Source organism: Panthera uncia (genome assembly GCF_023721935.1).
Source record: "Panthera uncia isolate 11264 chromosome A1 unlocalized genomic scaffold, Puncia_PCG_1.0 HiC_scaffold_17, whole genome shotgun sequence".
Taxonomy (NCBI): Eukaryota; Metazoa; Chordata; class Mammalia; order Carnivora; family Felidae; genus Panthera; species Panthera uncia.
In genome coordinates, this window is record NW_026057577.1 from 8755651 (window position 1) to 8778032 (window position 22382).

General features: G+C 56.5%; 1 protein-coding gene across 1 annotated transcript; it reads right to left on the bottom strand.

Annotated features, from left to right (window-relative positions):
• Positions 1–1470: 1470 nt before the first annotated feature.
• Positions 1471–13323, bottom strand: N4BP3 (NEDD4 binding protein 3). Its single transcript, XM_049649041.1, has 5 exons — positions 13081–13323; positions 7440–7790; positions 6654–7181; positions 6038–6292; positions 1471–5905 (listed from the first exon to the last, which is right to left on the bottom strand). Exons 2-5 carry the CDS (start codon positions 7758–7760, stop codon positions 5375–5377), a joined length of 1635 nt encoding a protein of 544 aa, XP_049504998.1. The 5' UTR covers positions 7761–7790; positions 13081–13323; the 3' UTR covers positions 1471–5374.
• Positions 13324–22382: the final 9059 nt, after the last annotated feature.

The following is a 22382-nucleotide window of genomic DNA, read 5'->3' on the forward strand; positions in this document are numbered from 1 at the left end:
TCTCGCATTTCGTGTGTTCGAGCCCTGTATCAGGCTCTGTGCTGTCTCCCTGTCTCCCTTTCTCTCTGCCCCTCCCCTGCTTGCTCTCACTCTCTCAGAAATAAACATTACAAATTTTTAATAAGTAATAAATTAAAGCTATACTCTAAAAATGAAGCATTTTCCTCTATGTAAATTATACCTTAAAAATGCTGGAGGGGAGCGGGACCAGATACACAAAGAGCACGCTAGATAAAACTCTAAACAAAAAGCGGGGGCGGGGGATGCCTGGGTAGCTTAGTCGGTTAAGCATCTGACTCTTGATTTGGGCTCAGGTCATGATCTCTTGGTTTGTGGGATTGAGCCCCACATTGGGCTCCATGAGGAGCCTGCTTGGGATTCTCTTTCTCTCTCTCTCTGCCCCTCCACCCGACTCGTTCTCATGCTCTCTCTCACTTGTGCTCTTTCTCTCTTTAAATAGGTAAACATTTTTTTTTTTTTTTTAAAGAAAAAGAGAAAAAGTTCTTGGATAAGACAATCCCTGGCATGTTCTTCTGAAAATACAGCCTTCCTCACTTCTCAGAATAAGCCCTGGAAGGCCAGGCTAGGAAAAGATGGAGTCTCCCCTGATAGCTGGGGTGAGGGCAATAACAGGTAATGCAGATCCTGCCTGCCCTCTGTGGAACCTCTGTAGAGCATCAGGCCTCAACCTGTGGAGCTCAAGTTGCCTGCTCAGGCCCTGTCTCTTCTTCCACCCTCCAGGTGGCACCCAACCAGTCTCCTGCGCCTTCTCTCTCTTCCTGCCCCTCCTTGTCAGGCTTTGGTTCAGGCCAAAAGCAGCTGCTTCATCTGTAGGCTCTGGAGCAAAATGAAAATGTAAGGCTCCTTGTTCAAACATCATTATAATTTCAAGATGGCAGGGTGCCTGGGTGGCTCAGTCGGTTGGGCGTCAGGCTTCAGTTCAGGTCATGATCTCACGGTCTGGGAGTTCAAGCCCCATGTCGGGCTCTGTGCTGACAGCTCAGAGCATGGAGCCTGCTTCAGATTCTGTCTCCCTCTCTCTCTGCTCCTCCCCGGCTCGCACTCTGTCTCTCTCTCAAGGAAAAAAAAAAGTTCAAGATGGCAACAGGAGACCATTGCACCAAGTGTAGGGCCCTTCCGAGTGTGGTCCTGAATGACAACACACAGGAAAAGCTAGTCCCAGTTCCGGCCCTCCCCCTTGGCTGCCTGAGGGACCCACCCACAGCCACAGGTGAAGTCTTCCTGTGCCAACTTACCAGGCGGTCTAGGGGCTGCCCTGCCTCCCTTCAAACCCTTCTAGACAGGACCCTCCCTTGGACCTGCCCCACACCTCTCTGTGTCCAATGCCAGGCCAATCCTGGACACTCTCGTCCCACCCTGCTCCTGAGGAAATCCTCCCAACTTCCCTTCCTCAGAGAAGTTTATCTTGCTGAAGAAAAAAAAAAAAAAATTACTCATGACACTCATCAGTTTGGTAAGGAAAACTTTATTCAAGAGAGGCTACTGCAATGTGGAGTTTTGTAGTAGGGCAGAGAGAGTGGGCTCAACTTCAAATACAGCAAGGAAAAGTAGAATTTACAGCCAAGGAGCGGGTAGGGGTCAGTGGATGAAAAATTACTGAGAGGAAACCTTGGGGGTCTGGAAGCAGATTCTGGCTAAATGCACCTCACAGGAGTCTTGCTGAGGGCAGGCCAGCCGTCGCCTGAGGGGGTTGGTGGAAGATTACATGAGGAACATAGTCAGATATGGACAAAGGGGGAGTTTGGCTAAACTAAGCAGAAATCTTGCCAGAACCGGACCATATAAAGAGACACCTGCCAAGGTCAGGCACAAAGAGAGGTCAGAAAAGTGCCTGACCAAAATATGGTCAAATACACACCCCTCATCACCTGCAGTGAAAAGTGAGCCAGCCCGAACTCCACAGTACTTACGCCTTACCTTTCATGACATATTTCACTTTTGCTTTGTTGTAAGAAATAGCACATTTCCTTTTCTTCTCCGAATCTGATAGAGCTAAAACCCACCTACTAGGGTGGGGAGTTATGCAATCTGAATTGTCACCATGGGGCATGTGTCCTCTCTGGAAAAAGGCTCCCTGATACCTATAGATATACCCAGTCTGAGAAATTTGCTTCTCCATGCGCCGTTGACTGGCCACTGTGATGTAGAGGTCTGCACGCTTTTGGCCCGGTCACTACCATGGACAGATGTGTGTGCTGTTTCCCTCCCCCACCCACAGGGAAAGGTCATGGGGGCAGGGGCGTTGGCCACTGTGGCTTCCTCATCTGAGAACCAGGCCTGGCCCTGAGGGAGGTGTGCAGTACCTCCCCAGGCAGTGAATGGGGACTGGCTCTGCAGCCCCAGTGCTTGGCCCAGGTGCCCGGGAATGGTGAATGAACACTCAAGAGCCAGAGACTTCCCCACCTACTCCACTCCACCCCTAGCTTGAACCCATGACAGCCAGGGAGAGGTCTGGTTCCTCTTGAGTCCAAAGCCCTCCAGTGCCTTCTGGGCTGGAGCCAGAGCAGTCTCTGGGGATAAAAACAGAAGACACAGTCCTGCCTGGCAATGCCCACAGCCCAGTGGAGAGACCAAAATGTCAGCAGAAGTAGTGGACTGTGGGCACAGGGACGGGGGGCGCTGCCCAGGCAGGGCAGGGCAGGAGTTCAGGGCAGACTTTCCTGAGGAAACAAGATCTGGGGACTGTGAGGAGACTCTGCCTGGAGGATGAGGGCTCAGAGGTGCTGTGAGGGAATGATGGGGTCAGAAAGGGCAACCACTATCAGGGACTCTGTGGAGGCCAGGCTGTCAGAGGCCTTAAGTGATAGGCTGAGGGGCTCAGGGAGTGACTGGAAGAGGTGACACTAGCTGAGCTGAGAACAGAAGGGCCCAGGGGCATGGAGCCCAGTGTGGGCAGCTGGCCTCAGTTCTGGAGAATTGGCTGCTTGGGCCTAGTCTGCCAGGGCAGGGGGACCTCTGGGCACCTGGTGAGCTAAGGGGTCCACCAGGCTCAGGAGGGAGGGTTCCGAAGCAGTAGCCACTGCAGTGGCACCTGTGATCAGCTGGTCCCAGCGCCACCCAGCTGGCTTGGGGACCAGGGAACTGGTTTGCCCAGCAGGGATGAGCTAACAGGGATCCGGTTCCCTCTGAGCCACCCCAGCTTCAGCTCTCTCGTGCCCTCCCCCTGCATCTGGGTCTGGCCCTGGTTTCTGGCACAGCTGCCAAGTTTTGGTACCGCCCACCCACTCCCCGCCGGCTGTACTGGCCAGCCCAGCTCTCTAATTGCTGGGTGGGGAGCTGTCCTGCAGAGATGGTTCACCGAAAGGTAGACCCCAGCCACTGTGGGGCACCTGGGCAGTTCTGCCCAGTTCTGGGTTGTGGGGAGGGAGTGACCCAGGCTTCAGGTCAGCACCTAGCTCTGCTGGGGAGAGGGGGCTTCTGGAAGGTCACTGGCCCAGAGATCTCGGTTTGGAGAAGTCTGTGAAATGGGTTCCAAGGCCTGTGGGAGACCAGCCTGCCTAAGTTGAGTGCTCTCTGTTTCCCTCCCCAGGCAGAGGACCCAGACACAGGGGTCTGTCCTGGCCACAGGCTCTACTCAAGCCTGGCCAGAGACAAGTGGGGCAGGGACTGGTGGAAAGAAATGGGGCAGAAGGGAGCGGCCAGGAAGCAGCCCTCCTGGCCTCCAACCCAGGGGCCCCAAACACACCCCCAGACACACCCACCACCCACAAGACAGCTTTACACACCTGCCACTTACACAGCCATAAACACACCATCCCCACAGAAGACAACACACACACCCCATTCCCCACCCTAAAAAGGTGGGGCACATCAGCTCATACTCCATAGCCCCATAGGTGCCCCTACATAGCGAATCCACTTACCACCAGGACCCACATGCTGGGGCCTGACAGGCTGCCAGGCATGGCCTGGGAAGGGGGGATCATGGTGGAAGGGAGCAACCTGGGGTTTTTGCAGAGAACATACCAGAGGATGCTGCTGCCCCATCAGGGCAGGCACTGGGAGGAGAAGAGGTCTGTGCACTGGCTCCCCTGGAGCGGGAAGCACATCTAATTCAACCCTGAGCCCCCAAGCCCTGAAGGCCTAACAGATAGGAAGTGCTCAATGCATGACATATGGATACTGATCTTTACTGCAGGGAGTGGGGAAGGGCTGCCTGCATGCCAGCCTGGGTCTGTGTTCCAGGCCATGCACCCAGGAGGGAGCAAAAACCCAAAGGGGAAGCCTGACTGCTGAGAGGCTATGGGTCAGAGTGGGCTTTAGGGGGCTGAGCCCAAGGGTCAGAGAGCCCGGCGCAGGGCTGGGAGTGGAGGGCTCCTTCCTCTCAGGACAGATCTTTCCAAAATACAAATCAGATCACATCTCACCCCTGCTAAAAAATACCCCAGGGCCTTCCACTGTCTACAGGAAAATGGCCACGTTCCCTGCTGCGGTACAGGCCCTTCACCAAGTAACCCACCCACAAATTTTGTCTCCTCTACCTTCCCAGGGCCTCCCATCCCTGTGTGGGGGGGAGGGGTGCACCACAGCCAGACAGAAAGATGGGAGGTGGGTTCTGGGAGGGGCAGGGCCCTACTGGAGCCTTTGGGTGCTCCAGGGGAAGCTGTCTTAGGCCGGCCCCAACCCAGCAGGGGGCTGGGTACCACAGTCCAGACTTCCTACCAAGAGAATGTTTCATGTTCTAGCAATGCCTTGGTTGACTTGCCCTTTTGTTTTTCTGGGTTCTCTGGCATTGTTCCTTCCGAAAAATCCCACTGGTGCTGAGAAAGGAATTTCAGCCCACACGGCAGCTAAGGAACCGTGTGGTGCTGGGGCATGGATTCCTCCACTCCCCAACACACATGCCCAGCAGCTGTGCACACAGGCACATGGCACGGCCTCCCACCGACCATGACCATGGAAGGAGCTACATACAGCCAAGGTAAAGGGCCCCCACCCCCAACCATCCACAATCCTCTAGACCCAGGCCAGGGACAGGCCCAGTGTATCACCCAGGGCCTCCTTGTAGAAAATGTGGTTTTATTCTGAGGGAGGCCAACGTCCCCATCCCAGCCTCCCTCCTTCACGCCTGCCCTTCTGCATCACGGGGCCCTTGGTCCCCCAGCCTCCTTCTCTGGGCCACATCTACTCCAGGGAGCAGGGCGGGGCCTTGCCGAGGTGCTCCTCTGCCAGGAGGGCACCCTATCCAGCCCACAGCAGCGCTGGACCCCTCCTCTCGGTGGGCCTCCCCACTCCTGGCTGGCCTCAGCAGCTCCTGCCCCCAACCAATGTAAGGAAGGAGCCAGCCCTCTCAGCGCGGGCTCGTCCAAGCCGCTTTCTGGCCGTGCTTCTGCAGCCCGCTCACCCCCTGGCTTCAGATCTTGGAGGACTCCAGCCGAGGACTCCAGGGTGCTGGGGGCTCCCGCAGTGCCCGCAGCTCTTGTTCCAGCGCCTGGTTGCGGCGGTACATGTCCAGGTAGCCTCCTTGGATCTCCCGCTGGTAGCGCAGCACCCTTTCCTTCTCCTCCTGCCACGTCCGCCGCTCCCGCTCAAAGCACAGTGCCTGCTCCTGGGCGCGGAGCCGCTCCTGCACCAGCTGGGCCCGCAGCTGCTCGGCACCACCTGCGGCCTCGCTGCTGCCACCCGCCTCCCCCAGCAGCCCCCTGCTCTTGCAGTCGTCGGTCTCACAGCTGCCCTGGGCTTCCTCCCGAGAGCCCTGCTCCTGCAGGCTCCGCACGGCCTCGCGCAGCTGGGCCAGCTCTGCGTCCTGGGCCTGCGCCTGCGCCCGGCTGCCCCGAAGTTGCGTCTTGAGGCTGAAGATCTCGGCCAGCTTCTGCGCCAGCTCGGCCTGAGCCTCCCGCAGCTGCTGCTTCAAGAGGCTAATCTCCGCTGTCTTCTGGCACACCTGGGCGGGGAGGGGTGGGGCACAGGATGGGCAAGAGCCAAACAAAGTGGGTAAGACCAGGGGCCAGCAGAGGGTGGGACCCCACAGGTGGCAAAGAGGACATAAAAAGTTTCTGTATGCCCAATTTCTCACCTCCCATCGGGCTTCTTCCTCTGGTCGGGTGTTAGGGTCAGCATCCGGGAGGGCACCGGGGGGCCGAGGCTCGGGGCCCAGGCCCTGCTGTGCCCGGAGCTCTTTGCGCAGCCGCCGCTGCTCCTGCTGGGCCATGAACAGCTGGAGCTGGAGGTTGCGCTCACTGCGCTCTGCCTTCTGAGCCACCTCGTGCAGCCTCTCCACATACAGGCGCTTCAGCTCGGACAGCCACAGCCGCTGGCGCTCTTCCAGCACCTGCCAAGGGGACGAGGCGCCTGCCATGCGGGGATATCCCACACACGGACCACCCAACCCCCCCTTGCTCCTGAACACCAACTGCCAGCCCCTCCACAACACTCCAGCTGCAACTGGAGGTGAAGTGCCTGCCAAGACTGCCCAGGGAGTCTCTCTTCCTCCCTTCCACCCAACTCCCAGCAAGGGCCACCAGTGACATGACATTCCCATCACATGGGGGCTGGGGAACCGAATCAACTCCATCTTCCTTACTCTCTTATGCCCAGAGCTACGTAAGTGAACTGGCTGGGGACCCTTCTGTGTGTCCTGTACTCCAATGCCAAGGGACAGAACAGGACCCCAGAACAGGGGGAGCCCTCACCTGTGTGAAAGGGTTGGAGCCATCCTCATCACCGAGGCCTCTCTTGAGATCTTCACAGGTGTCGGGAAGCAGGGCCACCACCTCCTCGGCGGTGGGGCAGGAGAACTCATAGGGGGGCGGTGGCTCGGGCAGGCAGCTCAGCATTGCCAGTGGCCCAGCCTCCTTGGGGACCCGGGAGGCCCGGTCCAGGGAGCCCCCAAGGTGGTTAATGTGGCCCAAAGAGGAGCTGAAGGGGCCAGGACCAGTGCCAGGACTGCGGCCAAAGCTGCCCCCGCTGGAGGAGTCAGACAGGCTGGGCTCGGGCTCGGGGCCGCCCTCGTCCAGGCTGAGCGCATGCAACAGCTGGGCCCGGGCCTGTGCCTGGCTGGTCCGGGGCCCTGGGCTCAGGGGTGGGTGGCAGGCCAATGTGTGCAGGCTGCCATTGCTGCGCCACAGCTTCTGGCCCTTGTGGGCTGCCAGGCTCTGCATGGACAGGAAGCCTTTCCCAGCGCCCGCCACGGGCTTGAACACCGATGGGCGAATGCGGCACTGCCAGGAAGAAAGGGCAGCTTTGAGGCCCTGGGCTGACCTCACCTCTGCCCTCTAACGCTCCCACAGCCCCCAGGATCCTCTCTGAGAACCTGGGGTGTGTGTCCCACAGAGGCAGTGACCGGTGACCAAAGACCAAAGCCTCAGGACAGCCTACAGCAGGATTTTCATGTCCCAGCCCCATCAGAGCATCTCTGAGGAGACCCTGAGCTCCCCATCCCTACCAACACTGGGGAAGGGAAGTGGGCAGAGATGCACCTTGTCAAAGCGACCCCGCTCGGGCAGTGAAGTCTTGCTGAAGTCACCAGCTCGAGGATGCTCCCGGTAGTAGAGGGTGGTGTAGTCAGCACTCTCGTTCCGAGGGGCACGCTTGGCCGTCTTGCTGTCCTTCTTGGGGAGGTGCAGGTAGCTGAGGAGCTCACGCTGGCCCAGGCCCTTCCGGAGGAGCCCATCAGGCTGGCGGGAACCCCGGGGCCCTGCAAGCGCTGCCCGTAGCTCTTCCGGGGACAAGTCCTGCCGTTCCAACAGGCTGCCCACGCTGCCCATGGCAATGCCAGCAGGGCCCAGGGCTGTGGCCATGAACTTTCAGCAGAGCACAGGCAGCTGTTTCTGGGGATTGGGAGGCTCCGTCAGAGGCAGGTGGGCACTTGCTGCCCAACCTCTCCGATACTCTAAAACCAGTTGCTCTTTGCCTATGTCAGCCACCTGCCTGGCCCAGGCCCAGGAGGCAGATATGGGTCCCGGAAAGAAAACCCAGGACAGGACTCCTAGGATGGCAAGAGAAAAGGCCCCGAAGTCATCTGCCTGGTGCCCCAGCTCCAGCTATAAGGGCCGGTGTGATGAGGGGGACATAGGGGAACGGCCCCAAAGCGGCAGGATGGGGCCCCTCCCAGGACTGGGCCAGCTGTGGACTCAGGCTCTGTCCAACTCTGACCCTGTTCACTCTCCTACCAGGCTCCTCACCCAATCTGGGGGGTGGGGTGGGCAGAGGGTACAGGGAACCGGGGCCAGTGGCTTATGATTCTCCATTCCTTCTTTTTCTCTGGGGAGTGGGAAAACCCAGTTGAGCCCCTCTTCCTGCAGTGGGTCAGAGTTCCCCAAGGGAAGCAGCTGGCATGGGTGGGGTTGGGGGTTTGTAGTGGGAGGGATACAAACAGGAAGGGCCCGAGGGGAGGAAGGATGATGGTAACAATGGCCACAGTTTCCGGAACAGGTGTTCACATAGTCATAGGGGCAGTGGGGGGAGGCAGGGGGAATGGCCAGCGGGAGCCCCCGCCAGCCCCTGCATATGCTGCCACTCCAAAGACCACCACCAGGTGCGTGGGGGGATCCAAATCTTGACCCAGGGTGGGGCCAATTACACGTAGGCCCTAGCTTCCTCATGCAGACAATGGTCATGGCAAGTCTTATCACTCAGAGATGCTGGGAGGATGGGCTGAGATAACAGGACTAAAGAGTCTAGTTCAGGGCCTGGCCCCTAGCCAGGCAGGGTCAACACAGGCTGGTTGAAGATGAGCTCAGCTGCTCAGACGACCTCCCTGGCAGGCGGCCCAGAGACCAGGTTATGGACCCAGTTCCCATCTGGGCTGAGACCCCCCACCCCTGGCCTGGCCCTACCACCCCACTGGATCCCCCCCCCTATCCAGCCCAGGGCCCGGCACATGGTCCATACTCAGAAAGGACCTGCTGAATGAGTGAACACCACCGTCTCTGCCTCTGGCCCCCAAGCGGCTGCTCCCATCTACATACAGACACCCAGCAGGCATGTGGTGGCTGAGCACCCCCCACCCACCCAATATGCTTCCGGGACACCCACTCCCACCTCAAACAATGGTCGTTAGGAGGCTCCATCTTCCTCAACCATTTCCAGGTTTTGTGTTTGTGGAAGACAAAGCTCTCTGGGAGACGGAGGGGGGGCATGGCCCTGCCTCCATCTAATAACCTCTGAGGATGTCACAGGGCTCACAGGGCCAGAGGACTCATCCACTTAAGGAATCAGAGGTGCTGGCCACCTACAGAGACACAGCCCTGCAAAGGAGTGATCTTACGGAGTCCCGTGAGATAGCCGTTGTCCAGGGCACTGGGGCTCCTGCAGGTGAAGTGGCTTGCCCAAGGTCACAGAGCTGGTCAGGCTGAGATGCCTGTGATCCCAGCAGGATGCTGTTGAATGTTTAGTGGGGGCCCAGGATGGCATTCACAGCCCAAAGAGTTAGAATTGAAGTATCCCTGGGGTGCCTGTGTGGCTCAGTCAGTTGAGCGTCCACCTTTGGCTCAGGTCATGATCTTGTGGTTTCTGAGTTCAAGCTCCACATTGAGCTCGCTGCTGTCAGCGCAGAGCTGGCTTCAGATCCTCTGTCCCTCTCTCTCTCTGCCCCTCCCCCACTTGCACTCTTTCAGAAATAAATAAAACACAAAGTATCCTGCCTCCCAATCTGACACCTCCTTACCATGAGCACACTTCACTCTTGTCACTGCTTCTCAGGGAGGCAGACAGCAAAGAACCTGGTCTCCAGCCCTGTCCTCACACTGCCCCTCCATGGGGACCCTGGACACTATCTCATCGCCCTTTGCCATGCCTCAGCTTCCCCATCTCTGAAGTGGGGAAAGACTGCCTGCCCTGGCCTTCCCTTTGGGTTTTTGTCACAGAAACAATGGAGGTGAAAGGTCTCATGAACTATAAGCCCAGTGCAAGCATGGTGGGGGGGGGGGGAGGTGGCAGTGGTGCTGAATATGCCCATCTAGCCCCAAACACACACCACTTCACCTTCCCCTGGGCAGATCCTTAGTTCCTGTTTCAGGAAGAGACAACTAGCACCTCATGTTCCCTACAAATGGTCTCAGGGTCAAGGGGGAGAGTCCTTGAGCCAGAGGCAGCCATGGGCCACTAGAGCGCATACCCCACATACAAACTGCAGTCTAGTCACTGAAACCAGTAGCACGGTGGTTCCTATGTGACAGGACACAGCACAGACAGTCACATCCAACAGCAGACACAGTCATGCACAAGGTCACCTTTGCGGCAATGAGCATCCTCTGGGACACACACACACACACACACACACACACACACACACACACAGGAATGGTCTAGCATTACTCTAGCATGAAGACCCACTCGTCCTCCCAGCCCCCAGGCTAGATGCAGAGGGTATGAGGGTGTGTGTGGTAAGGGGCTTCTCTCCACGTGTGACTTGAGCAGTTAGAAAGAGCTGTGGAGCTGGATGAAGGGGGCACACACAGCCCCTTCCTTTTGTCTTTCCCTAATGCCCTCGCCCTCCACCCTTCGCCCCTCCTAGGTAACTTCTCTGGCTGTATTATCAGCTCTCCCAGAGAGGCTGAGGCCCCTGGCTTTTAGGAGGTTCTACCCTGCCCAGGTCTCAGTCTGGGACAGTCCCTTTTCCTACAGGGGTCCATCCCGCCTCCCCTCCCAACACACACACATTCCTTCCCCGTTGCTTGGAGGCCCAGGGAATGGCCTGGTCAGGCCAGGGCAGCTGTGCAGGCTGGGCTGGAGAGGATGTGTGTGTGTGTGTGTGGCGGGGGTGGGGGTGGGAGAGCGGTATTGGAGGGAGAGAGAGACAGCAAGAGCCTTGCAGCCCCCATGGGAACATCAGAGCAAAAACCAGGGCCTCCTCCAAGTGTCTCCAAGGGCTTCCCTGCCAAGAGCTCAGTACACACCCTGGGGCTCAGAGCTCTGCACAGAGATGAAACCCCACCACCACCACCCTGGTGGCTAGGTTTGGGCTAAGCCATATTCTGCACAGGCCCCAGCTGGCCTCAACAGGACCCTTTAGTTCCTGTTCCCAACCCCTGGGCCCAAGATTAGCCAGGAGCATTGAAAGCCCTGGGCAGACAGGGGCATCTCTTTTGGATCAACCCTTGGTGGTGACAGGAACATGAGGCTCGGGAACCATGCTGGCCATGAAACAGAGACAGAGCACGCAGAGAAGCATCCCAGCATCCGTTAGTCAGCCCCACATGGCTTACCACAGCCTCACAACACCCAAAGGTGGGGAATATTGAGATCTTCTTCAGAAGAGGAAACTGAGGCCCAGGAAGTAAAAGCACATGTCTGAGGACATTTTCAGCTGCCCTGGAGAAAGTACGCCAGCTCCTCAGGTTTAGAAGCCCATCCTGACCCCATCGTGAGTCTCCTCCAGCGTGGGACATCCCAGAGCATGTGGGCAGGAAGCTCCAGAGTCCCGCCTTGGCTGTGGCTAGCCCCTCCAGAGCCCAGGCCCCAGGGGAAGGTCCCACCACCTGCTGGGGGGGATCAGCTTTGCTAGAGGGAGTGTCTGCAGCTGCCCCTGAAGAATTGGACTGGAATGTCCCAGTTCCAAAAGAGGGGCAGTGGGTAAGGGGGCGGGGGGAGGGCGGGGGCGACAGAAGAGGCTGGCATACCCTAGTTACACTGTGACACCTGAAGAGGTAAAGCTCGGCATCTAACCACAAAGGAGTGTGTCTGAGTATCACCAGAGAGTCACAGAGGCATACACCACTCTACAGTTTTTCTGAGCCTTTCATTTCATCATCTGCGCTCATCTCCACAACAGCCTAGTTGGGGTTAGGCAAGGAACCTGAGGCCCAGAAAGGCCTAGAAGCCAGCTGCCCAACATCCCACAATGATGAACAATTCCAAAACCCTGGGCAAGGCCCTCTCTCCTGCTGTCCCAGCCAGAGGTCACCAGCTGCCCTTCACAGACACACACTACTGTGTATGTGTGTCGGGCCAGCCCCCCACACCTGCCTCTCTCAAGGGCATCTGCAACCAGGTAGGTTTGGACTCCAGTCTCCTCAGCATAGAATTCTTCCAGCCCGCCCCTGGTCAAAGAGGAATAGTGGAAACACTGCCGCATGGGGACTCTGAGCCCTGGAAGCTACTGATTCTAGAGGCGGGAGCAAGCTGGCCACATTCATTCACAGTCTTGCACATGTACACCCACACTCAGCCAGCCAGCAGAGGAGCCCTGCCCAGGAGGGCCCTGGAGGAGGCTGATCACTGGGCCCAGAGTGGCCTCCTGCCTCCACTCCCTTCTTGGCTGGGCAGGGAGAGGGCACGGAGGGTCAAGGTTGCAGGTCAGCCGGGCTAAGCCGCAGATGCAAACAAGGAGAGCCCCAATCTGTACTAGGGGACTGGGTGCGGGGTGGGAGGCAACCGGTCGCAGTACTCTTTCTCGACACAGCCAGGGACTTGACGTGGGCCTGGCCCCAGGCTGGTCCTCGCTTTTGCCAAAGGCTGTGGCCAGACTGGGCAGGTGCTCCCGCCGCCAAGAACTGGTAGCGTCCCCATAGGTCGGGATCCCTAGCAGCTGGCAGCTGCCGCCCTTACAGAGAAGGGGACCGGAGCAGGAAGGGGGTGTCCCGGAGGGGACGGGAGAGGGGTCTCGTGGGGAGCAGACGATGTTGGCATCCCCACAAAATTCCCTCCCCCAGACCCCGAAGGCTGTGACGGAGGCGTGGGCTCCGCAGAACTGCGGGAGGTTCGGCGAGCTACCTGGGGGGGCCAGAGGGGACGTCTGTTGCTGCCTCCTCCCTGAGGCCTGCCCGGAGCGGCCGAGCTGGGTGGCCGAAGCCCAGGTCAGACTCCCGCGCCAAGGGCGCCTGCCCCACCCCAGGCGCGGCTCAGGGGTCCGAGAGAGCACATTTGCAGGGGTTGCGGAGAGCAGCGTAACCTGCCGCCGGCCCCTCCAGAGGAGCTTCGCGGTCGGTCCCTGGTCCCGCGCCTCTGTGCTTCAGTGTCTGGAAACGCACACCGCACCCTGCCACCCCCGCCCACTTCTCAGACGGGCACCTCGCGGGCGAAGGGCTGCGGTTTGGCCAAGGTCGCCCGGAAAGCGAGATCTCGGCGGCCGGCCCCACCCCCGAGCCCAGTCCCCGGCCCCCGCCGCGTCCCACTCACCATGCTGGCGCCGCTCCGCGCCCCTAGCGCGCGACAGTTCCCTCGCGCGGATTCGAACCCTCTCTCCAAGCGTCGGCTCCAGGCGAGAATGCGAGCCGGGCCGGAGCGACCAGGCGGCAGGCGCCTGGAAAACGCGGCCAGCCGACCGGGCGGGCGGGCGCCGGAGCCGGATTGGCAAGGGAGGGACGCGCTCCGCGGCGCTCGCTAGCCTGCCCCAGAGGCGGAGGGAAAACCCGGCCTGACTCACCGGCGCGCCGCCAGCCCAGAGCCCGGCCGGGCCCCCGGATGTGGGGGGCGGGGACGGGGGGCAACCCCCGCCCACCGCGAGCCAACCTGAGCCCCGCCCGGGCTCGCCGCGCCGCCCAGCCGCCGCGCGCCGGAGCCGCCCGAGCCCCCTGCCGGCTGCGCCCCGCGCCGCGCGGATTCCCGGCGGGTCGGCAGCCCCGGCGGAGCCGACGTCCCCGGAGGGCGTCCAGCCAGCCCCCCTCCTCCTCCTCCCGGCCTCGCCCGTTCCTCTTCGTTTCCAGAACTCGGCAGCTTCAGAAGAGGCGCGTTCCGTCCATCAACTCCCAGATCCTCGCCGCCTCCTCTTAGGTAAGCATTGTTACCCGTTTTGAGGTTGAGCAAAAGGTACTCCGAGAGCTGGAGAGATTGACCCCAAGGTCTCCGGCTCGTTAGCGACTGAATTGGGCGCTAAGATTTTTTTCTTTTCTTTTCTTTTCTTCTCTTCTCTTTTCTTTTCTTTCCTTTTTTCTTTTCTTCTCTCTCTCTCTCTCTCTTCTTTTTGTTTTGCCGCCAGAGTCTTACAGGGGCAGCAGATTCAGATGCCTTCAGGGGCCAGACGATGTTGAGTCAAATGGGTGTAGGACAGTAGAGGAGGTGGAGACAGAGACAGAGATGAACACCTAAAGGCATTCAGACTCAAAAAATTAAAGCAGGTGTCTTCCTCAAAAAGCTCAGCAGAGTCCTCGAATGACCCATCAATTCCACTTCAAGGTGTATACCCCAAAGAATTTGAAAATAGGGACTTAAGTATTTGTACACCAATGGTCATAGCGGGACTCTTCACAATAGCCAAAGGTGGACACAGTCCATTGCCCATCAACTGATGAATGGACGAACACATTGTGGTATATCAATGCCATGGAATAATATTCAACCATAAAAAGGAATGAACTTCTGATACCTGTTACAGCATGGAAAAACCTCCAAAAAATTATGCTAAGTGTAATAAACCAGGCACAGAAGGCCCCCTGTGGTATCATTCCACTTGTATGAAGTAGGTAAATCCCTAGAGACACAAAGCAGATTGGTGCCAGAGGCTGTAGGGAGGGAGAAATGAGTGACGCTTAACGCGCATGAAGTTTCCTTTTCGGATGAGGAAATGTTTTGGAACATGAGAGGTGGTGGTTGCACAACATCGTGAGTGTACTAAATGCCATTGAATTGGACACTTTAAAATGGTTAATTTGACGTTGTGTGAATTTAACCACAATTAAGAAAAGAAAGCATGTCACCCGTGGATCAGACTTGGCTCATGGGTCACCAGTTTGCAATCCCTTAGATTCTGTGCTGTCCTTACCCGTTTACTAACAATGGGGGTGCCAAATTTAAGAGGATTCATCTCTAAGAAAACGCATCACTGCTACTTTGGGTATTAGCTCTTGAGGAGCCCCCAGTCTGGTAGGGTTACTCACTGGGACAGATAAAAATTTAGCACAAGGACACACTTTACCGTTTTGGGGACCTGTGGAAAGGCCTCACTGGGGAAATCGCTTTTGAGGTGGTACTTGAACGGTGGGAGGCATTTCCAGGGAGGAGGGTGCTCACCATTGTCAAGAGCCTATAGGGGTGCCCCGGTGGCTCAGTAGGTTAAACGTCCAACTTCGGCTTAGTTCATGATCTCATGGTTTGTGAGTTCGAGCCTGGCATTGCACTCTCTGCTGTCAGCACGGAGCCTGCTTCGGATCCTCTGTCCCCCCTCTCTCTGCCCCTCTTCCGCTCGCGTGCTCTCTCTCTTAATCTCAAAAGTAAATTAATTAAAAACAAAAAACACAGCACCTTATCCAAGATCTTCTGACCACTCCCCCACCCCAAGTCCAATGTTCTTTCTCTGTACCAGGCTGCCAGAGGGAGGTGGGAGAGGAAGGGTGTTCAGTATTTTGGAACATCCCAACAGGAGGGAAAGAAATCAGAAAATACTCTGGAGCCTAGAGATGTTAAACACAGGGAGGAGAGGGGAGGGGAGAAGGGCAGGAGGGTCCTGGCTGAATGGAATCCTGGGAAAGTGGCTGCACAATGGAGGGGAGCAGAGCAGAGGCTGGGGGGTACCTTGGTTGCTGCATAGGGAGCTGGAACCACTTCACTGAACTGGACTGGGTGCAGAATGCAGGGGGGCTGGAGCAGGGGCAGAGAGCAGCCTGGCTCTATCCCTCTAACAGAACTCTTGTTAGAGAAACAAAATTGAGGTGCCTGGGTGGCTGAGTCGGTTAAGGGTCTGACTCTAAATTTCATCTCAGGTCATGATCTCATGATTCATGAGTTCGAGCCCTGCATTGGGCTCTGCACTGGCAGTGTGTAGCCTGCTTGGGATATTCTCTCTCTCTCTCTCTTTCTCTCTCTCTCTCCCCCCTTCCCCAGCTCGCTCTCTCTCTCTCAAAGTAAATAAAAAAATAAGCTAAGAAAAAGAAAGAAACAAAATTGACCATGCCCCCTCCAGCCTGGCTATCTGTCTCCCACTTCCTGCATAGGTCTAGACTCCAGGCTGATAAGGACATCACCCCCCCCCCCCCCCCCCCCCCCCCCCCCGGGGGGTGGGCCAGCAGGGGCTCCTTCCTGCCTGGTTTCTCTGAGCCCTTTGAGTTTGTCCTGATCCCCTGGATGGGCAGTACAGGGCAGAGGGGACCCACTGCCCCAAGGGAGAGGCAGCTTTGGTCCCAATCCAGAAAGTTCCTCCTTGTCCACCTCCATATGCACCGTGCCCTCTACCCTCATGCCTTCCTGTGCACATTCACAAACATGAACCTTAGGGCATAAACCGTAGAGCATTACGTTGAACCCTGGGGTACCTTCAGCCCAACCTCCTCTGATGGAAAAACTCCCCCAGAACGCATATCAGAGCTGGTTCCTGGCAGAGCTGGGCCTGGAAGCTGGGTATCTTGCCTCCTAGACATGGGGCTTACTGTGTTCAGCCACAGTGATGCCAAGGGGTGCGGCACTTTGGGCACCAGGCCAGGGGAAGGGAAGCAAGCTCCCTGGCTGCACCCACTTCCTGAATCGGCTGACCTGGGACCAGGTTAATTTCTCTCTTTGCACGTCAGTTTTCTCACCTTGAAAAGGAGATCGTGTGAAGTAATGTGAAGCACTCGACACAGTTCCTGGCAGATGGTGGCCATCTGTAAATGTTAGTTTATCTGTCTCCACTTCTCCTGATGCGGAAAGGAGGCAAGTTTGTCAGAAGGACAAAGTGCTTCATGGGGCCTGTCTTCAAGTGGCCAGGGACACCACGTGGTGTCCCCACCCAGCATGCACTCTCGATGTCTCTGATCTGTCTCCCTGGGCTAGAGAGTAGGTGCATCCTTGCTGCCTGAGAGTGGCCAGGACTTCAAAATCCCAGAGCCTAGGGGCGCCTGGGTGGCTCAGTAGATTGAGCATCCGACTCTTGGTTTCTGCTCAGGTCATGATCTCGTGGCTTCGTGGGTTTGAACCCTGCATCCAGCTCTGTGCTAGGAGCGCAGAGGCTGCTTGGGGTTATCTCTGTCCCCCTCTCTGTCTGCCCGTCCCCCATTCGCACTGTCTCTGTCTCTCTCAAAATAAATTAAAAAACTTAAAAAAAAAATTTTTTTTAAATCCCGGAGCCTACCCATGGTGACTAGGGACTGTCCCCTTCTCTCTGCCTGCCACCTCTGGCCTCGTCACCTTTCTCCTTGACTATTGCAGCAGTTATGCCCATGCTCAGGCTCCCAGCTGTCGCCCACTCTGCCCCAGAGGGTGCATTCCAGTCCACACATTCTGTCCTCAACCTCGTGTTCTTGAAAGGTGGCATCCCAGCTTTAGGACTAGTCCCATGCCCCCCTCGGGCCTGGCCTCTGCCCCTGTCTTGTGCACCTCTGCACTGGGAACCGCCTCAGTGTCCTCATCTGTTAGGGCTGGTCCTTAGGAGCACCCATTAATGGCACCTGCTGTGTCCCTCGCCCCACGTCCAAGGCAAGGTTACTGCCCCCATCTTCCATCCCTGCGGCAGTACAGCGTTTGTGGTTCTTCTGTCTGTCACCTTCTGGAGACAGTAAGCCCTGAATGCACAGCGACTGGTCTCTGGTCTATGAATAGACCCCCAGGACCTCCTCCAGGGCCTGACAGTTGGCCGTGTTCAGCTCCAACACACCATCTGCCAAAAAGCCACTGTATCGCTTCTTTCTCACCAGGAGAAGGAGGAAGAGAGGCAGGCCTGGCGCTAATCCCCAGTCTGTAACTTCCTGGTGCCCTCTGAGCCTCAGTTTCCTCGTGTGAACACGCAGAGCCGCCTGGAGGATGAAATGGCACCACTGTGAAGGAAGGGCTTGACAGCGGTGTGTGCCCCACCTGCCCTTCACTCCTTGCCTTCTCTCATCCTCTCTGGTCCCCTTGGAGCAGAGCCAGGCCCTGGCCCGAGGGAGGAGGGAAGAGAGCGGGGCGTTTCTGGAGAGGTAGCCTGTGGATTTCATACCTCGCAGAGAGCAGGCTGGCTGGTAGGGGCCCGTTCCAGCTGCTGCCAGCCCTTCCAGGAGATCTGTGTCATGGCGGGGCATCATGGCTGGCGGGATCGAGGCAGTAGGGCCCTGACACCGTGCCCCGGGGAGAGTGCCCCACACCCTGGGGTGAAGGTGGACTCCCGGGCCCAGGACTGCCCTTCCTGAGTCACCCGTGCCAGGGAGGGGCCTCGGTTCATCCCTTCTGCCCCCCCCCCCACCCCACCCCCCAATGACCGGGGCAGCTCCAGCCTGCAGGGTAGGGTGGAAACTGACAGCTGCCAGGACTTGCTCAGGGGCCTGCCCTGGGGCAGAGAGCTCAGACCTGCAGGAGCCAACCAGGACGGCAGTGCCAACACCGCCGGAAGTCCAGGCGACCCAACTGGCCCACCGGCTGGTCACCGGCCAGCTGGCCTGGCCCTACATCTGCCGCCCAGATGGTTAACAGGGCACCTTGCTCTGGAATTTGGGAGACCTGGCCTCCAGTCCCTCTGTCCAAGGGATTTATGGGTGGGAAAGGGGGTGGGGGGGGAAATTGCAAGAAGTCTGGGGAAGTCACTGCAAAACCGTGCATTGACCAGATGAAGAGATTCTAGAAATCGGTCGCACAACCGCGTGAATGTGCTTTAACACCACTGAACTGCACGCTTGCAAATGGTTAAGACAGTAAATTACACGTTAGATGTATTTTACCACAATTTACAAAATTCATGAAGGAAGAAAAAAAGTCAGGTCACTATGCTGTACACCTGAAACTGATGCAACATTGTGTGTCAGCTACACTCAAAAAGCACAAGAAAGGGGCTCCTGGGTGGCTCAGTTGGTTGAGTGTCCAACTTCGGCTCAGGTCATGGTCTCAGGGTCTGTGGGTTTGAGCCCGGTGTCGGGCTCTATGCTGACAGCTCAGGGCCTGGAGCTGCTTCAGATTCTGTGTCTCCCTCTCTCTCCCTCTGCCCCTTGCTCCTGCTCACGCTCTCTTTCTAAAAAGCAATTTAATAAAACAAAAGAAAGAAAAAAAGTTGTACACTGAAGTGAACTTGGATCCTTACGTTCCAGGGTTACCTAAAAGACACTAGTAGGGGCCAGTCATTTCGTTTTGAGCAAGGACTTCATCCAGATTACTTTTAAAGCTTAATTACAGAAATTTCCAAATATGCACAAAGGCCCATAGAGGAGAATAAAAACCCTCCCAGGTCTTCATCACCCTGCTTTAGGGTTTTATTCATCTCCATATAAACATTCCCTCCACGCCCCGGCCCCACCCCCGCTCACAGGTTACATGAAAGCAAAGTCCGGACATTATGGTATTTCATCCAGCAGTATTTCAGTGTGGACACACATTTTAAATTGTAACTGCCATTTATTTTAAGGGTGTGTGGTTGCTCAGGTACAATGGCCAAAGACGAAGCTGAAGGGTTCAGACTCCCTGGGGTCCGCCAGGCATGGCCTTCCACAGATGGTCCTCTCTGCTGGGCCCCCTGCCCACCAACACTGCTCTCCTGAGAGAGAATGGAAGCTCTCCCCTGAAGGAAAGGCCAGGAAGAGAAGTGACCTTTTGTCACCTGTGGGATTCATGTGTCTGTGGAGAAATTGGCTAAGATGCCAGTGTGCACTGTTTCAATGTTTTTTTAAATGTTTTATTTATTTTTGAGGGAGGAGGGGCAGAGAGAGAGAGAGAGGCACAGAATCCAAAGCAGGCTCCAGGCTCTGAGCTGTCAGCACAGGGCCTGACGCGGGGCTTGAACCCACGAACCTCGAGATCATGACCTGAGCCGAAGTCGGATGCTTAACCTACTGAGCTGCCCAGGTGCCCCGCCCAGTGAGCCCCTCATGCGCCCTCCCAGCTACCCATGTCCAGCTGGTCAGCTAAGCCTGGGGCACAGCCGTCGCTGCCCTGGGCCTTGCTACATGAAGCGCCCCCGACCTTGGAAGTCTGAACATCAGCACTGTCTCCCTGTCTCCCTGCTGAACACCAGCACTGTCTTCTGCTGAGGCAGAGATTTTCCTTTGCTCCTACTCTCCTGCTTCCTCAGCCTGCTGAGTACATGTGCCCGACACAGCCTGCCCATCTGGCTTCCAGCCCCAACCCGAGGCAGGCCCGCCTCACAGAGCCATGTACCCAAACATTTACCCAGCCCCACCCAGGAGAGTCAGACAGGCTCCTACACACCCTCACCTGCCTGGCGCTGCTACGCCCCCACCCCACCCTCCGACCGAACCTACCTGGGCAGCAGCTCTCCTCCCACCAGCTCCACCACCTTGGAGATCCAGGCCACACACAGACCTTCACGTGGTTGGCAAGGTCCTCCAGGCACGTGTTTATCATGCCCTTGGCAGGTCATGCCCTGTGCGGTGTGGACATCGTGGGGGTCACTCCCTGTACCTGCCTCTTATTCTGCATACAGCTGCCAGCCCCAGGGGGCTTTCCAGGCTGGTGGGGTTAGTTCACCTGATGAGCCAGTGGGAAGGTCACACAACCTAATGAACAGCTTGTTGTGGGTCCATCCTTTGGGAAGCAGACACTGAGGTGGGGTTTGGAGCACAGGAATTTATGGGCTGGAACATCTATGAAAGAAAAGGGGAGGAAGCAGGATTGGGCAGAGGTCACCACCCGGCAATACAGACCCCGATGATTCTGTTTTATTTGGACGTAGTTTTAGATGTAGAGAAAAGTTGCAAAAATAGTGAAGTTCATTGATATCCTTGACTGAGCCTCTCCCTGTGTTAACATCACACATAAGGGGCTCCTAGGTGGCTCAGTTGGTTAAGCATCTGACTTCAGCTCAGGTCATGATCTCGCAGTCTGTGGGTTTGAGCCCCACATCGGGCACTGTGCTGACAGCTCAGAGGCTGGAACCTGCTTTGGATTCTGTGTGTCTCTCTCTGCCCCTCCCCCTCTCATACTCTGTCTCTCTCTCTCTCTCTCTCTCTCTCTCTCAAAAATAAATAAATAAATAAGTAAATAAGTAAATAAATAAGTAAAACCATCATACATAACCACAACACAATGATGACAGCAGAGAGGTTAACAGTGGTGCAGGAATATAAACTGCAGGCTTCATTTGGGTTCAACCAGATTTTCCACTCACACCCCTTTCTGGTCCAGGATCCAGCCAAGCACTGCACACTGTATTTATTTACCACTGTTCTTTCATATGGTCAGTCTTCAGCTCGATTGACCCGCATATTTGCTGTGTTTTTTGTCCTTCATTCCTTCCTGTGCCCATGATCTTCCTTCTCAATCATTTTCTCTCTGCAAAACAAACAAAAAAAATTGTTTTTAGATTCTTTTAATGTGCAGTGGTCTGCTGATGGCATATCCCCCAGGTTTTGTCTGATAATGTCTTTCTGGTGTCTCTTCTTGAAGGATAGTTTCTCTGAGTATAGAATTCTAAGTTGGCGGTAATTTTCTTTTAAAAAAATTTTAAGTTTATTTATTTGAGAGAGAGAGAGAGCATGCAGGGGAGGTGCAGAGAGAGGGAGGGAGAGAGAGAATCCCAAGCAGTCTCTGCACTGTCAGCACAGAGCCCGATGCAGGGCTCAAACTCATGAACCGTGAGATCATGACCTGAGCCAAAAGGAAGAGTTGGGTGCTTAACTGACTGAGCCACCCAGGTGCCCCAGTAATTTTCTTGTAGTACTTTGAAGCTATTGGTTAACCGTCTGCTGGCTCCCATGTTTGCTGTTAAGGAGTGAGATGCAGTCAAATTGTGTGAAGCAGGCAGGTTTCGCTAGCGTGTGCTGCAGTAACAAACATCCCCCTACATCTCCTTGGCTTGCAACAACAAAGGTTTATTTTTGGCTCACTTTCCATGCCCTGTGGTGTCAGCGGCAGCTCCTCCCTGGGACATGCTTGGCTCCTGGCATGGAGGGAAAAGAGCCATGGCAAAATCATGTGATGGCTCTTAAAGCCTTTACTGAAAAGTAGCAACAGGCATTACTTACCCTCACGTGTCATTACCCTTGCAGGTCACCGGACAAAGCCTGATGTCACCAGGGTGGAAACATACTAGCTTCCCATAGGGATTGGTGGCAAATAATTGACAACAAAGATGCTATCTACCATGTTCTCTATGTCTCCTTTAGAGAGTTCTGGATCCCTTAGGGTCCACTCAGGAAAACGTAAACCATGCTAGTTTTTTCAAACAAAGGGGAAATAATACACAAAGTGGATTGCACAGATTTTGGAAGACCCAAAGAGCAAAAGAGGGTACTGAGGTTGCCCCGGTTTATAGTTTCTACCCCTGGACCTGGGAAGAGAAGAGGGAAGGGGCAGGGTTAACAGCACTTAGAGTCTTGGAGAAGGAAGCCCTTCTGGGGACCCCCAGAAGAGGGACCCTGATGGCTTGGGCTATGACCTGCAAGGGGGGTTGGTGTGGCTAGTGCTGGGAGTGTTGAAAGGAGCTGGATGCCAGTGAAGTAAAGCCAGCAGGAAGTAGAGACAGGAAGGAATCCCCTTCCCCTGCCGGCTAATCTCCCTTAGTGCCTCCCACTGGCAGAACCAAACAGGAGGTCATCTGACAAGGGGGCCTGGGAAATGCCATTCGCAGACCCTAGCCCAGCACCACACAACAG